Raw genomic sequence first — 16829 nt, 5'->3', positions numbered from 1 at the left:
TTTTGGCAGAAAGGATTATGCTTATTCATTAGGACAAAGAGAAGGTTGAAGTATCCCCTGGCAACCAATAAGAGTCCTTCATCCACTTATGACTCTGTAAATGGAAACTGCTTGCTTGCCATGGGTTACTGGCCATTTATGGTCTTCATTGCCTCATATAATCCCTTAAATGGAGCTTATCAGGGCTGAACAGGGTCATCTGTGCCACGGAACAAGCATAGCCAATCCATAGCAGCCCCAGTGCAGGATGGGATCTTCAGTTGCATTTGGTAACAGCTGTAATGGCAAGTTTGCGTAAAAAAAAACAGTCATGAGATACATGGCCCATGGTGCCCCTTCAGTCTGTGATAGGTGAGCTTCCACAGGTGCGCCTTCAGTCTAGGATATGTGGGCTTCCATTAGTGCCCCTTCAGTCTGTAATACGTGGGCTTCCGTTTGTTCCTCTTAAGTCTGTGATATATGAGCTTCCATTGGTGTCCCTTCAGTCTATGATATGTGGGTTTCCAATGGGGCCCCTTCAGTCTGTGATACGTGGGCTTCCATTAGTGCCCCTTCAGTCTGTGATACAGGGGCTTCCATTGGTGCCCCTTCAGTCTATGACATGTAGGCTTTTATTGGTGCCCCTTCAGTCTATGATACGTGGGCTTCCATTGGTGCCCCTTCAGTCTATGATATTTGGGCTTCCATTGGTGCCCCTTTAGTCTGTGATACATTGGCTTCCATTGGTGCCCCTTCAGTCTATGATATTTGGGCGTCCATTGGTGCCCCTTCAGTCTGTAATACATTGGCTTTCATTGGTGCCCCTTCAGTCTATGATATGTGGACTTCCATTGGTGCCCCTTCAGTCTAGGATATGCGGGCTTCCATTGGTGCCCCTTCAGTCTGTGATACGTGACCTTCCATTGGTGCCCCTTCAGTCTATGATACGTGGGCTTCCATTGGTGCCCCTTCAGTCTGTGATACATGGGCTTCCATTGGTGCCCCTTCAATCTGTTATATGTGGGCTTCCATTGGTGTCCTTTCAGTTAGGAAATGCTAGATGCCTGGCTTTCATGCTGCTCCAGTAGTTTGTAGCTGCCGCTTCTCTGTTATGGGTTAAGTATCTGGCTAGTTGGCAGCCATGCCTGTTATGTACTATTAGAGAGATCCTTGTCCCGTATCCCCACCCCTCTAATTGCATTCTGTTCTTCTGCCACTCTTGTCTCCTTTGCAGGTTCCAGTGTCCCCAGTTACCCGAATATTTCAAGTTAGTTTGACAACTTCCTGTAAACCATCTAGGAAAAAAAGTGACCACTGCCCCCACCCCCCGCCCACTCCCCAATCATTGCCCTTTCAGTCCACCATTCATCTTGTTTGCTCCATGTCATTCATATTTCTCCCACTCTCCTCCGTCTTTGAGCTTGCCCTGGTGAAGGATAATAGTGTAGAGAAACCAGAGCAGGTTGTAGTGAAGTTGATGTGCGCTGCGGGCGTTCTCTGCGGGCTCAGACATAAATCAGTCCCCCCCGCAGGTCAGCTTGTTGGTTTATTCAGTCATTTTCACAGGTTCCTTTTTGTCATTTCTCCTGATATCTACCATGAGGAGGAAACACAAAACGATATTTGCTGAATTCTGATTTGTAATTTCTCTCCTTGAAGTTTACCCCACGTGATGTTCTTTTCATTGTAAATTTATTATGGATTCTCCAAACTTCCCATTACTTTTTATTTTTTTTAATTGTTATAATTTTTTGTACCCTTGTTTCTCCTCAAACTATAGCTTTTCTGTCCTCCTTCCAAATGCCGCCTTAGGCCTCTTTGATTCCCCCCTCCTCAGTCCCCTCTCCCTCCATTCCACCATCTCTGCACAGCATCACAGACCACGGGGTGGACTGTCCACAAGGGCTGCATGAACAATGGGTGACATTGAGGTCCATCCCACTGCTTCTCTCTGCAGCATGCTACGTGTTAACAGCTTTGTCTGTCTGTCCATCTTGCTGCACCGTCCATCCACGTTGTCTGCCTCATGGGGATGGCATGTTGGGGCGTTGGGTCATGTTTTTCTTCTTTCCTTTCAGGTATGAGGGACCATCCTCCCATCCCGGTCACCGACCTCGCTGACAACATCGAGCGCCTAAAGGCCAACGATGGGCTCAAATTCTCTCAGGAATACGAGGTGAGACGCATGTACGGCCCCTCATACCCCCAAAGTCCCTCCAGCCAGTGGCACATATTAGAAACTTCCTTTTTGTCTTTCAGTCCATCGACCCCAGTCAGCAGTTCACCTGGGAACATTCCAATCTGGAGGTGAATAAGCCAAAGAACCGTTATGCAAATGTTATAGCCTACGACCACTCGCGTGTCATCCTCACCTCAGTGGATGGTAAGTAGCTTCACATTCACTGGGCCCCATGCAGATCCTTAGAACTAACCTTTAAAATGGAGCAGCAGAATGGTTTTGGAAAATTTGGGTATATGGCAAAATTAGTGATTTTGTAATTGTACAAATTTCTTCTAAAACGACCTCCATTTTTACCAGGCAACCAAAATTAGAATTACAAAAGGTTCACTTTTAAAGTGTTACTAAACCCAGGACCCTGCATTCACTATATCCGTTCTCCCCGGACCCCGCATTCACTATATCCGCTCTCCCCGGACCCCGCATTCACTATATCCGCTCTCCCCGGACCCCGCATTCACTACATCTGCTCTCCCGGAACCCGCATTCACTATATCCGGTCTCCCCGGACCCAGCATTCACTATATCCGGTCTCCCCGGACCCAGCATTCACTATATCTGGTCTCCCCAGACCCTGCATTCACTACATCCGGTCTCCCCGGACCCTGCATTCACTATATCAGCTCTCCCTGGACCATGCGTTCATTACATCCGCTCTCCCTGGACCACGCGTTCACTATATCCGCTCTCCCTGGACCCCGCATTCACTATATCCGCTCTCCCCGGACCCCGCATTCACTATATCCGCTCTCTCCGGACCCCGCATTCACTATATCCGCTCTCCCCGGACCCCGCATTCACTATATCCGCTCTCCCCGGACCCCGCATTCACTATATCCGCTCTCCCCGGACCCCGCATTCACTATATCCGCTCTCCCCGGACCCCGCATTCACTATATCCGCTCTCCCTGGACCCCGCATTCACTATATCAGGTCTCTCCCCGGACCCCGCATTCACTATATCCGGTCTCTCCGGACCCCGCATTCACTATATTCGCTCTCCCCAGACCCCGCATTCACTATATCCGGTCTCTCCGGACCCTGCATTCACTATATCCGCTCTCCCCGGACCCCGCATTCACTATATCCGTTCTTCCCGGACCCCGCATTCACTATATCCGTTCTTCCCGGACCCCGCATTCACTATATCCGTTCTTCCCGGACCCCGCATTCACTATATCTGGTTTCCCATAGTACACAGAACATAGAAATGCAATTATTGTAGTAAATATAAAGTGCTAAATACCTTTTCTCATCAGTTGTAGATAGCCGTCGTGTGACTTGCAGGAGGAGTTTTTATTCTCCCGATTGTCCTATGAGGCTGCGTAACCCCTGACCCTCTGTCTGGACAGTGCTGATTGGCCCTGTGCTGATCACATGCACCCTCCCAAAAAAAAAAACTCCCAAGCAATACACACCAAACTGAGCATGTGCAACTTGCCCCCAAGGCACTGTTCTATCAGCAGATGGATTGGGGACAGTAGAAGAAGGGGAGGGTCAGAGAACACAGGATCAAACAGCCATTTTACACAATGCAGAGGGATTAACCCCTTCGGTTCCACAGTGAGTATAACAAGCATGCTTTTCTGCATCTACAGACTGATTGTACTGTTGTGGGTTTAGTAACACTTTAATAAAGTGGTTCTAAAGGCTCCGTTTTTATTTTTTTTTAAATAGTTAACACTTACCTTATTTTTGTTTACTTATGCTTATTTGTATTTAGTGTCTATATGTCATGTTTATATCAGGTGTGATCACATGGCTTTGTTTATTATTCTCATTGCTGACAAAGTAACCAATGGCTTTGTTAATAAACATTTGCATATGCAGCCAGGGGCAGACTGACCATTTGGAAACTCGGGGTCAGTAGGGGTCCCCATGAGATGCCCCTGGTACCTTTTTCATAGGCTTTTTTGAGTATGGGCAAGGACACAGGGGCCCCATGATCCCCTATTGCCCGGGGGCCCCATGAGTTGTCAGCCTGCCCCTGTATGCAGCATTCCTAGCTTTAAGGCACCATTGCTGTATGCCATGATTTCGTTTATTAACCCCTCGCCCTCTAGAGGATTTCTCCCCCTTCCTGACCAGGCCATTGTTTGCGATACGGCACAGTGTTATTTTAACTGACAATTGCGCGGCCGTGCAACGCTGCACCCAAATTAAATTTGCATCCTTTTTTTCCCCCCACAAATGGCGCTTTCTTTTGGTGGTATTTGATCGCCTCTGCGTTTTTTATTTTTTGCGCTATACACAAAAAAAGACCAACAATTTTGAAAAAAAAAAAACAATATTTTTGACGTTTCGCTATTAAACATGTCCAGTTAAAAAAAAAAATTTAAAAATACAATTACATCATAAATTTAGGCCAAAATGTATTCTGCTCCGTGTCTTTGCTAAAAAAAAAATCCTGATTGTAAATTAATTGCTTTATGTGAAAGTTATAACATCTACAAATGGCGTTATATATACTGGGATTTTTTTTCTTTCCTACTAGTAATTTTTTTTTTTTTTTATACTAGCAGTGGCAGCAATTAGCTACTTATAGCAGGACTGCGGCGGGCATTCTGACACTGGAGGGGAACTGACTAACTGCCACTGACATCCCCAGCAACACCAATACAGTGATCAGTGCTAATAAAAAGCACAGACACTGTACTAATGGCGTTGGGCAGGAAGGAGTTAACATCTAGGGCGATCAAAGGGTTAACTGTGTTCTGTGTGTGTTGTACTGTGTAAGTATGCTGCTTTGTATGGCTCTGCAATGCAGAGCCATACAAAGCAGCGTGCTGGAGCTGACAGGGGAGAGATCTGTATTGTTTACATACAGACCTTTCCCCCATCAGTGATACTCTGCGATCGCCGGTTGCCGGCGGGGAATCACCGGCCGAGACCTGGTGATCAACAGCTGAAGCTTCCAATAGCAGAAATGCAAATCACGTGTGTGTGTATACATACACACACACACACACACACACACATACACACACGTGGTTTTGTGCAGCCATGCCACCCTGCAGCAGTATTTCTGCTATAGGGCAAGCAGTTAACAAAGCCATTGATTACTATGTCAACAAAGAAAATCATAAACAAAGTCATGTGATCACACATGATATAAACATTGCATATAGACAGTAAATAAAAGTTTCTTTCGCCTGTATGTGGGCAAAAGGACTGTATCCATCAAAGACTATTTATTGGACACCATCCCCCAAGTATACATAGTAGATAAGTAAGAGAACTGCAATCCTCCACCAAGGGAGATTGGGGGGGGGGGATATAAAAAGTGTCAACACATGCATGAATTAAACATGGTCCAAATCCTGAAAAGAGATAATCAGATGATACAATGAGATACTGGATCAACGCATTTCACAAGATTCTGGTGCTTCATCAGGATCCAGGTGCTTTTCATTTATAGGGATAGAAAACATAATGTAGCATCTGTAAAGAATAAATAAATAAATATATACATATATATATATATATCTCAATAAAGAAGAATATTTAACAAAAAAACAATACATTGGTGTCACCCCTTGCATACATTTTGGGGAAGTGAAGACTGCAAGATTTGCTGTTCCCTAAATTGTACATGTTGTTCTTAGGTGTTCCTGGCAGCGACTACATCAATTCCAACTATATAGATGGCTACAGGAAGCAGAACGCTTACATCGCCACTCAAGGGCCGCTGCCCGAAACCTTCACCGATTTCTGGCGTTTGGTGTGGGAGCAGAGAGCCTCCACCATCGTGATGATGACCCGTCTTGAGGAGAAATCCAGGGTGAGTTGTCCCACGGAATTGGGATTCCGAGAAAACAAGGCCTCAGATCTCATCTACAAAAAGAGATTGTTAATTGCAGCAAATGATATTGTTAATCGGTGCCACGGCTTCCGTGCCAAATTAGGTTTTATTACTTGCCCCGGGGCTGAGGAACACAAGACAAAAACTGCATACCAATGATTCCATTGTGCCCTTCGCAGAAATAATTCATCATGGAAAATCACTTCAGTCTTTAAATAGACAGGAAACTTTTTACATATCTGACTGCAGACATAGTACAGGAGATGACCAGAGACTGCGGACACAGTACAGGAGATGACCAGAGACTGCGGACATACTACAGGAGATGACCAGAGACTGCCGACACGGTACAGGAGATGACCAGAGACTGCCGACACGGCACAGGAGATGACCAGAGACTGCCGACACGGTACAGGAGATGACCAGAGACTGCCGACACGGCACAGGAGATGACCAGAGACTGCCAACACGGCACAGGAGATGACCAGAGACTGCCGACACGGCGCAGGAGATGACCAGAGACTGCCGACACGGCGCAGGAGATGACCAGAGACTGCCGACACGGCACAGGAGATGACCAGAGACTGCCGACACGGCACAGGAGATGACCAGAGGCTGCCGACACGGTACAGGAGATGACCAGAGACTGCCGACACGGTACAGGAGGTGACCAGAGACTGCCGACACGGTACAGGAGGTGACCAGAGACTGCCGACACGGTACAGGAGGTGACCAGAGACTGCCGACACAGTAAAGGAGGTGACCAGAGACTGCCGACACGGTAAAGGAGGTGACCAGAGACTGCCGACACGGTACAGGAGGTGACCAGAGACTGCCGACACGGTACAGGAGGTGACCAGAGACTGCCGACACGGTACAGGAGATGACCAGAGACTGCCGACACGGCACAGGAGATGACCAGAGACTGCCGACACGGCGCAGGAGATGACCAGAGACTGCCGACACGGCGCAGGAGATGACCAGAGACTGCCGACACGGCGCAGGAGATGACCAGAGACTGCCGACACGGCGCAGGAGATGACCAGAGACTGCCGACACGGCACAGGAGATGACCAGAGGCTGCCGACACGGCACAGGAGATGACCAGAGACTGCCGACACGGCACAGGAGATGACCAGAGACTGCCAACACGGTACAGGAGATGACCAGAGACTGCCGACACGGTACAGGAGGTGACCAGAGACTGCCGACACGGTACAGGAGGTGACAAGAGACTGCCGACACGGTACAGGAGGTGACCAGAGACTGCCGACACAGTAAAGAAGGTGACCAGAGACTGCCGACACGGTAAAGGAGGTGACCAGAGACTGCCGACACGGTACAGGAGGTGACCAGAGACTGCCGACACGGTACAGGAGGTGACCAGAGACTGCCGACACGGTACAGGAGATGACCAGAGACTGCCGACACGGCACAGGAGATGACCAGAGACTGCCAACACGGCGCAGGAGATGACCAGAGACTGCCGACACGGCACAGGAGATGACCAGAGACTGCCGACACGGCACAGGAGATGACCAGAGACTGCCGACACGGCGCAGGAGATGACCAGAGGCTGCCGACACGGCACAGGAGATGACCAGAGGCTGCCGACACGGCACAGGAGATGACCAGAGACTGCCGACACGGCACAGGAGATGACCAGAGACTGCCGACACGGCACAGGAGATGACCAGAGACTGCCGACACGGTACAGGAGATGACCAGAGACTGTGACACGGTACAGGAGGTGACCAGAGACTGCCGACACGGTACAGGAGGTGACCAGAGACTGCCGACACGGTACAGGAGGTGACCAGAGACTGCCGACACGGTAAAGGAGGTGACCAGAGACTGCCGACACGGTAAAGGAGGTGACCAGAGACTGCCGACACGGTACAGGAGGTGACCAGAGACTGCCGACACGGTACAGGAGGTGACCAGAGACTGCCGACACGGTACAGGAGGTGACCAGAGACTGCCGACACGGTACAGGAGGTGACCAGAGACTGCCGACACGGTACAGGAGATGACCAGAGACTGCCGACACGGTACAGGAGATGACCAGAGACTGCCGACACGGTACAGGAGATGACCAGAGACTGCCGACACGGTACAGGAGATGACCAGAGACTGCCGACACGGTACAGGAGATGACCAGAGACTGCCGACACGGTACAGGAGATGACCAGAGACTGCCGACATACTACAGGAGATGACCAGAGACTGCCGACATACTACAGGAGATGACCAGAGACTGCAGACATACTACAGGAGATGACCAGAGACTGCAGACCTCTGAGGAGCGGGTACCCGAATTTGACAGGTGCCTGCTCCCACATCCGCAGCAATCACCTCTTTCTCTGTTGTCTTCTGGGACACATGACAGGTCCCAGAAGACGACGGGGCCATTCACAAAGCACAGCGCTTCTGGCACATGAGCAGTGGGCACCCGGCAGTGAAGCCGCAAGCTGTCACAGCCGGGTGCCCACACTGAAGATGCCGGCGCCAGGAAGAGAAGACGGACAGTGAAACCAACCGTGGTGAGGACACCGCTGGACCAAGGAGCAGGTTCTGCTGCACACAAGAGCCGAGCGGCCGGCCCAGCTGGCACGGTGGCGGCGACAGAGGGGATACCAGACTAACTGCTCCATAAGACGCACAGACATTTCCCCCCCATTTTTTTTGTGGGGGGGAGTGCATCTTATAGAGCGAAAAATATGGTAATTGAAAATTCTATAGGGAGTTGCTTGCTTTGCACCGCCACCATTTACTTTTCCTCAATGACAAGGCATTCTGTGTTTGGACGAGGTGTAGATCGGGATGTCATCCACCCTCTCTGCCTCTTCAAATCAGAAAATGCCTTGTAGGTGCAGCGCTGCACATTATTTATCATAAATAAAAAATGAATGTGTCCAGTACAATTGATCAAGCGGTGTGCCAGTAATTTACAAAGTCCATCCATCACTTAAATGGTGTCCATTGCATCACTGTGAACTGTTGTCTTAACTTGCCGAAATACATTCCAGGTGCTTCAAAGTCCTACACATCATCTCCTTTAGAAGGCAGCAACAGGCTGAGTAGAAAAGCCTATCCAGTGCCCATGTGCTGCGGAAAAGGCCCCTTCTTCTCTGTGTGGAAACAGTGGTCTCTCTGCAGAGGTCTGACAAACCCCCTGCTAAGTCAGAACTAGAATTCTCTAATCAGCAGGGATCATGGAATATGCTCATTCTAGAGCTATGGGTTTGACTCAGTGGCGGGCATGTCTGACCTCTGCGAAGAGACCTCTGCTTGCACACAGAGTACAAGGGTCCTTCTCCACACGCATGCTGAAGAGAAGGGCCCTTACCTCTATGCAGAGGTCTGACAACCCTCCCTTTTAAGTCAGAGCTAGAGTTCTTTAATGTGCATGAAGCATGGGGTATGCTCATTGGAGAGCTATGGGGCTAACTCAGTGGAGGGCATGTCTGACCTCTGCAAAGAGACCACTGCTTGCACAAAGAGCAAAGGTCCTTCTCTGCAAGCAGGCTGAAGAGAAGGACCCTTTCTCTCTGCGTGGAAGCAGTGGTCTCTCTCCAGAGAGGAGAATGACAGGCGCATAGTATAACAGTCCATGTGTCACGGTCTGGGTCAGGTTCAGAGACCAGTTGCTACAGCAGTGTAAGGCTTACCTGAAACCAGCAGGATAGGTACACCAGCAGGTCCCCCTGGGAATGACGCAGGCTCACCTGAGGTGTGGGGTCTAAGTATTAACCGGTTTTCACCAGAGCTCCTAATGGTGGAGATGGATTTGGCTGCGTGTGAATGCCAGGTCGCAGATCTCAGGATCACCCCACCAGGGAATGAGTAGGCTGGAAACCAATAGCGGATCAAACAGTTTAGGGATCAAACAGAAGCGGAGTCAGTCACAAGCCAAGGGTCGGTCACCAATGGTAGTAGATAGGATGAGGCAGAATCGTAGTCAATAGCAAGCCAAAGGTCGGTAACGAAGATGTAGACAGCAGCAGGAACGATGAGCGGGATATTGGCTGGGAAGGCACAATAATCTGGCAAGGAGGAAGTGCATGGACATGCCTTTTATAGGAAGTTCATGGGAGGACAAGGAGTTCAAGGTTCAAGACAAACAGGGACAAGGCAGGATGATCCAAAGAATTGTCAAGGGAGCTGTACAGCATTCCAGGTGGCTCAGTGAGAAGAAACATTGCCTCTCACCGCAGAAGGCCCAGGGTCAATCCCAGGCTCTGACACCATGTATGTAGTATAAAAGTTCCAAGTGGGCAGGGGTAGTCCAGTAGGCCCCGAAGGGCAAGCTGCGATGGAGCAAAGCATGACTTTGTGGAAGAAGAAACAAAGGTACATACTTAGAGTCGTTGTGTTCCTTTGTTTTGTCTCTCTCCAGAGGTCTGCCAGCTCCCCTCCCTGCTAAGTCAGAGCTTGCGTTCACTAATCATGGTGTATGCTGATTGTAGAACTCTGGGTCTTACACAGTTGAGGGCATGTCTGACCTCTGCAAAGAGACCACTGCTTACACAGTAAGCAAGGGTCTTTCTCTGCAAGTATGCTGAAGAGAAGGACCCCCTGCTCTCTCAGACCTCTGCATAGAGACCAATGCTTCCACACAAACTCCCTGCTAAGTCAGAGCTAGAGTTCACTCATCAGCAGGGAGCACAGGATATGCTGATTGTAGAGCCATGGGTCTGACTCAGTGGAGGACATGACTGACCTCTGCAAAGAGACCACTGCTTGCATACAGAGCAAGGGTCCTTCTCTGCAAGCATGCTGAAGAGAAGGACCCTTTCTCTCTGCGTGGAAGCAGTGGTCTGATGCTTTCCTGGCAGGGGACTGGCTTTTCTACTAAGGCTGTGGCTGTTAATAAATTAATTCTAAGACTTTGCACACCTTATCATTTTGGGTTCTGGAATGTACACTGTATTGCTAAAAGTATTGGGCCCACCCTCCCAATCATGTGATTCAGGTGTTCCAATCCCCTCCCAATCATCTGATTCAGGTGTTCCAATCCCCTCCATGGACACAGGTGTATACAATCAAGCCCCTAGGCATGCAGACTGCTTCTACAAACATTGGTGAAAGAATGGGTCGCTCTCAGGAGCTCAGTGACTCCAAGCGTGCTCCCGTGATAGGTGGCCACCTGGGCAATAAGTCCATCCGTGACATTTCCCAGCTACTAAATATTCCACGCTCAACTGTTAGTGGGATTATAACAAAGTGGAAGCCACTGGGAACAACAGCCACTCAGCCACCAAGTGGTAGGCCACGTCACATGACAGGGCGGGGTCAGCGCATGCTGAAGCGCACAGTGCGCAGAAGTCACCAACTGTCTGCAGAGTCAATAGCTAAAGACCTCCAAACTTGGTGTGACCTTCAGATGAGCCCAACAACAGTGTGTAGAGAGCTTCATGGAATGGGTTTCCATGGCCGAGCAGCTGCATCCAAGCCTTCCATCACCAAGTGCAATGCAAAGCGTCGGATGCCGTGGTGTAAAGCACGCCGCCACTGGACTCTAGAGCAGTGCAGACGTGTTCTCTGGGGTGACCAATCACGCTTCTCTGTCTGGCAATCCAAGGGACGTGTCTGGGTTTGACGATTGCTAGGAGAACAGTACTTACCTGACTGCATTGTGCCAAGTGTAAAGTTTGGTGGAGGGGGGTTATAGTGTGGTGTTCTTTTTCAAGGGTTGGGCTTGGCCCCCTAGTTCCAGTGAAGGGAACTCTTAAGGTGACATTTTGGACAATTTCATGCTCCCAACTTTGTGGGAAGAGTTTGGGGATGGCCCCTTCCTGTTCCAACATGACTGCGCACCAGTGCACAAAGCAAGGTCCATAAAGACATGGAGGAGCCAGTTTGGGGTGGAGGAACTTGACTGGCCTGCACAGAGTCCTGACCTCAACCCCATAGAACACCTTTGGGATGAATTAGAGCGAAAACTGTGAGCCAGGCCTCCTCCCCCGACATCAGTGCCTGACCTGACAAATGTGCTTCTGGAAGAATGGTCCAACCTTCCCATAGACACCCTCCTAAACCTTGTGGACGGCCTTCCCAGAAGAGTTGAAGCTGTTATAGCTGCAGAGGGCGGGGCCAACTCAATATTGAACCCTACGGACTAAGACTGGGGGGCCATCAAAGTTCATGTGCGTGGAAAGGCCGGCCGACCAATACTTTTGGCAATATAGTGTATGTAGTTGATTTAAGCTGAAAGTTCAGTTGGGCTTTACTAATAATTTGATTGTTTTCTGATGGATGTTGCAAATGTACCATTTTCTGCACACAGAAACTTGTGTTTATAAAACGATTGTGAAGAAGAATGTGGGCGGCTGGATATACTTCATAGGATGAGACCCAGCAAATAGCTCTCCAGCAGACCGTATAATCAACGATCTCTTTGCCGTTTACTAAAATATAATGGTGTTTGTGTCTGATTCGCAGGTGAAATGCGACCAGTACTGGCCCAGCCGCGGCTCCGAGACGTACGGAATGATACAAGTCACCCTGCTGGACACGGTCGAATTGGCCACGTACACAGTGAGGACGTTCGCCCTCTACAAGGTGAGACGAAGGGAGCGTTATTCTAACCATTAACTTCCCTCCTCCTGCATGGGTGACCCCACAAGAGATGATATCTCCCCTTCCTCCTCCACCCACTGCGCACCCTCCCCCGACCGCGATAAGACAGCACATTACGGGAGAAGCCAGACAAGCAAATTAAGAGTGTAATGTTTTAATTTAATTTTCAATTATAATATAATTTTACGGTGCGCTGAGCTTAATGAGAGGAACAATGAATGCAGATAGCGGTGCCGAGCGAAACTTTTGGATACCTATTTGCGGGGAGACGGTGAGTGAGTTTAGTGCGCCGCGTCTCGATAATGTCATTGCTGGTTATGGAAGCCGCTGTCCAACTCCTCCCGACAGACCTTCCGAGACTGACACAAAACTTTTATAGTGTTTCTCTTGGGGAAGAATCACAGGATAGTTCTGGGGCTGAAGATATTTCTATGATGATCATAAATTAGCAGATATGTGCTTACCTTAAGCGGAACATCACCACCACATCAATCCCCTCCCTGTGCCGCCATCTTCAAAAATCCAGCGTCTTCGCAGATGCGCTGCTTGTCTCTGACGGGTATTTTTGGATATGGTGGGGCCCTACGGTGCATCTGCACACGTGTGGGGATTTCTGTTCATGCACATAAATAAAGGCAGTTTCTGGCATCTGTGTGCAGAAATCCAGCACATGCGCAGATGTAGCGCTCAGTTGCATCGATCGCACACTGCCTCCTGCTTCTTTCCCAACTAAGTTCTGTGAGCTACAGAACACCTCCTTCCTGTGTAATCAAGATAAGGAGAGAAGGAGGTCTTTGGGGTCCAAGTCAGGAGAGCAACCTAGGGTGATGACAATGTTCCTTCGTATATACAGTACAGAGAGGGTTGTCACCCTAGGACAGGAAGTGTGTTACTGGCAGGATCACCAGGTGACATTAATGGGGAAGACTCTGAAAGAAAAAAAATGCAGCCACCATATCTAAAGACCGTAAGCTGCAATATATTACAATGTTTGATTGTGAGTTTAGATTGGTGTCACCACAGGGCCACTTGTAACGTAACCCCACCATTTAAAAGAAGACAGTCTATGCTTACCCTTCCGATGGCCTATATCTTCACACTCCATCACTTTCCTGTTTCCGGGCCACTGCAGGTATCTGACACCTCCAGATTTGTGAAGCTCTTCTCCCGTCCCCACCAGATGATATATTTCCTCCAGCCAGCTCATACGAGGTGGTATCGAAAAGTTTCAAGACAAGTTTTTTGTAACATGCGAACAGATAGCAGCATAAGGCTGCACACACAATCACAGGGAGCACCGACCTTTATAAGTCAGTGTGCCAAAAAACATAGTCCTGTGTACATCGGGAGCTGTACCGCTGGTGCTATTCTGACCACGTGCGTTACCACGTCTGCTAGTTCATCATGGACAGCAAGTTAGAACAAAGAGCAAACGTGAAATCGGGTAAATCGCCGGATCTCCACAATGCTGTTAAAATGGCAACCTTTGAGCTGAATCTTCATCTTCATCTTTGGGAAGAAGGCATTTTTGGGGGTTGAACTGGTTGAAGGTCTTCCTGATCTCTTGTAGTCTTCCAGTGATGTTCTTCCGCTCTTGAAGTGCAGGGGCCACTCAAAACTCCTTGAACGACTCATCTTCAGTGTGGACGAGGAGCTCTGCATTTCCTGAATGGTCCGTAGTCTTTTGTCACCTGTCAAAGAAGACTACGGGGAGGAAGACAACTTCTTCCGAACGCATAGGCCAAGGGTCTCTAAACGTTCCAGACAAAGGGCCAGTTTACTGTCCTTCAGTCTTTAGGAGGGCTAGACTGTGACTTTTGAGAGTAGAAAAGGTCCCGTGATATTCTGAGTGAAACTGGGCAAACCTGCCACAGAGACGTTTATATGATTTGGAAAGTTTACGGCGATGCTGTACTGAGTCTTTCAAGGTGTTTTGAGTGGCACACGCATTTCAAGAACTGAAGAACATCTGGAAGAGATCAGGAAGACCTTCACCAAGCTCAGCCACTGAAAATGCCATCTTCCCAAAGATGAAGATTCAGCTCAAAGGTCGCCATTTTGACAACATGGCGGAGATCCAGCGATTTGTCCAGTTTCACACAGAATTTCACATTTGCTTTGCTCTAACTTGCTGCCCATGATGAAACAACAGACCTGACAATGCACGTGGTCAGAATAGCACCAGTTGCACAGCTCCCTATGTACACAGGACAATGTCTTATGGCACACTGATTAATGAAGGTCGGTGCTCCCTGCGACTGCGTGCAGCCTTGTGCTGCCATCTGTTGGCGTGATACAAAACTAGTCTCGAAACTTTTTGATACCACCTCCGTACATCACTACAGGATGCACAAGCTCGTGGGAAGAACCCTGGTTTGCGTCGGGGGAGTAGGTATTCAACCCTCACACTTCTAGAGAGCGAGCTGTTATGCACCTTTATGAACAGAGCCTTTTAAGATGGGAACTGTTTAAAGGATAAGTTCACCTTTTGGAACATGTTACACCTATATTTAGGGTTTAACATGCTACGAAAGGCCGGGATAAAAGTTTACATCAGGTATTCATTCGTTTACCATCAGTTTTTCCATCAGTTTTTTCCATCCACTGCCAATGCAAAAACAGACCATTTGTCCGTTCACATAGTTTTTTGACTGTTCCGTTTTTTCGCGGAACAAAAAAAGGGCTTCAATCTGTTCCAAAAAACAGATGTTAATGGATACGGATGTAAACGGGCAATCATCCCTTTCTCCATAGAGATGCATTGATGTCCATTTACCATCCATTAACGGATGGGTGGAAAACAGACAACCAGTCCCCACGTGTGAAAAGGGCCCTAAAATGGATCAGAGATGGCAGGAACATTTATGGAGTGTTGGAGTGCACGTTGTATTGTATTACCTTTCTATCTGTGTTCCAGAACGGCTCCAGTGAAAAACGAGAAATCAGACAGTTCCAGTTCATGGCCTGGCCAGACCATGGGGTTCCCGAGTACCCCACGCCGATCCTGGCCTTCCTTCGCAGAGTGAAGGCTTGTAACCCACCAGATGCTGGGCCTATGGTGGTACACTGCAGGTAAGAGGAGACCGGGGTGACTGTCAGCCAGAGATCCCTTGGAGGACTGGGTACAGGAGGAGGCACTCAGGGGCAGCAGGTGCCCCAAAGGGTAACATGTGGCAATGGAGGGTGACTTCCTCATCATAAAGGGACGAAGTAGCACTCCAGAGGACAGCATTGTAGATTAGATTTACCATTGTGTCAGCTATACAGGCAATCAGTGAAACATTACAGTGTATGTCTGGGCAGAAAAAAGAAAAACATATCCTGTATGGTACATCTCTGCAACACATGCACATTGCACCAGGTTTCTTTTTTTCAGTACAAATCCCGCAAGTACAGAAAAATACCTGTTGACCTGCCAGAAATCCAGTGAGCTTCTAATTCCCTGTAGTGAGCTGACAGTACAGTGCCCCTGGAACTGAAATCCATAGGGTATAGGTCACATGGTCTTTGGTAGAGAAAATGGAGCAAGAAGGCGCTTCTAAGTGCAATATATCCAGTAACTTTAATTAAAAAGTTACTGAATATACTGCACTTAGAAGCGCCTTCTTGATCCGTTTTCTCTCTACAATAGAGTCTGCTTCCCACTCTTGGAAGTGCTGCCCAGTGCATGGTCCAGTCTTGTAGTACACCTGCTGTTATCTCCAAGATGAAGGTCCCCGAGGCAGATGCACTCTATAAACTCTCCACTCCCTACTGACCTCGGGCAGTGCCCGAGTTTCCAAATGGTCAGTCCGCCCCTGATGTGAACTTATATGATCTCAGTTAAATCAGCCTAAACATTGAACTGAATGTATTTGAGTCTCCTGTATAAATGAGGCCTTAGGACATATTTGGCTCTCACATAATCCGATAACCTTCCCCCTTTTTATTTTTCGCACAGCGCGGGTGTGGGAAGAACAGGGTGCTTCATTGTGATTGACGCCATGCTGGAGCGAGTGAAGCTGGAGAAGACGGTAGATATCTATGGCCAGGTGACCTGTATGCGTTCTCAGCGGAACTACATGGTACAGACCGAGGACCAATACGTCTTCATCCACGAGGCCCTGCTAGAGGCGGTCATGTGCGGGAACACAGAAGTGCCGGCGCGCAGCCTGTATGCACATATTCAGAAACTGTCTCAGGTCCCCGTGGGAGAGAGTGTCACCACCATGGAGCTCGAGTTCAAGG

At 48.9% G+C, this 16829-nt stretch overlaps 1 protein-coding gene across 12 annotated transcripts in view; it reads left to right on the top strand.

The window, feature by feature from the left end:
* The window catches only part of PTPRF (protein tyrosine phosphatase receptor type F), a 295456-nt gene that overhangs the window by 260670 nt on the left and 17957 nt on the right, over positions 1-16829 (top strand). For 8 of the 12 annotated variants that reach the window (XM_089663762.1, XM_089663761.1, XM_089663756.1 and 5 more), the window contains 7 exons: positions 1214-1246; positions 2058-2155; positions 2239-2362; positions 5824-5999; positions 12465-12584; positions 15520-15674; positions 16543-16828. In XM_089663762.1, coding sequence (XP_089519888.1) covers positions 1214-1246; positions 2058-2155; positions 2239-2362; positions 5824-5999; positions 12465-12584; positions 15520-15674; positions 16543-16828 — 992 coding nt within the window. The remainder of the gene's footprint in view (positions 1-1213; positions 1247-2057; positions 2156-2238; positions 2363-5823; positions 6000-12464; positions 12585-15519; positions 15675-16542; position 16829) is intronic. The other 4 variants (XM_089663763.1, XM_089663759.1, XM_089663758.1 and 1 more) reach the window with 1 other exon arrangement.

Source organism: Staurois parvus, unplaced genomic scaffold (genome assembly GCF_062004578.1).
Source record: "Staurois parvus isolate SC_StPar_1 unplaced genomic scaffold, SC_StPar_1.0 ptg001762l, whole genome shotgun sequence".
Lineage (NCBI taxonomy): Eukaryota > Metazoa > Chordata > Amphibia > Anura > Ranidae > Staurois > Staurois parvus.
The sequence above is the reverse complement of the archived record's forward strand: the minus strand, read 5'-3'. Positions and strand labels throughout refer to the sequence as shown.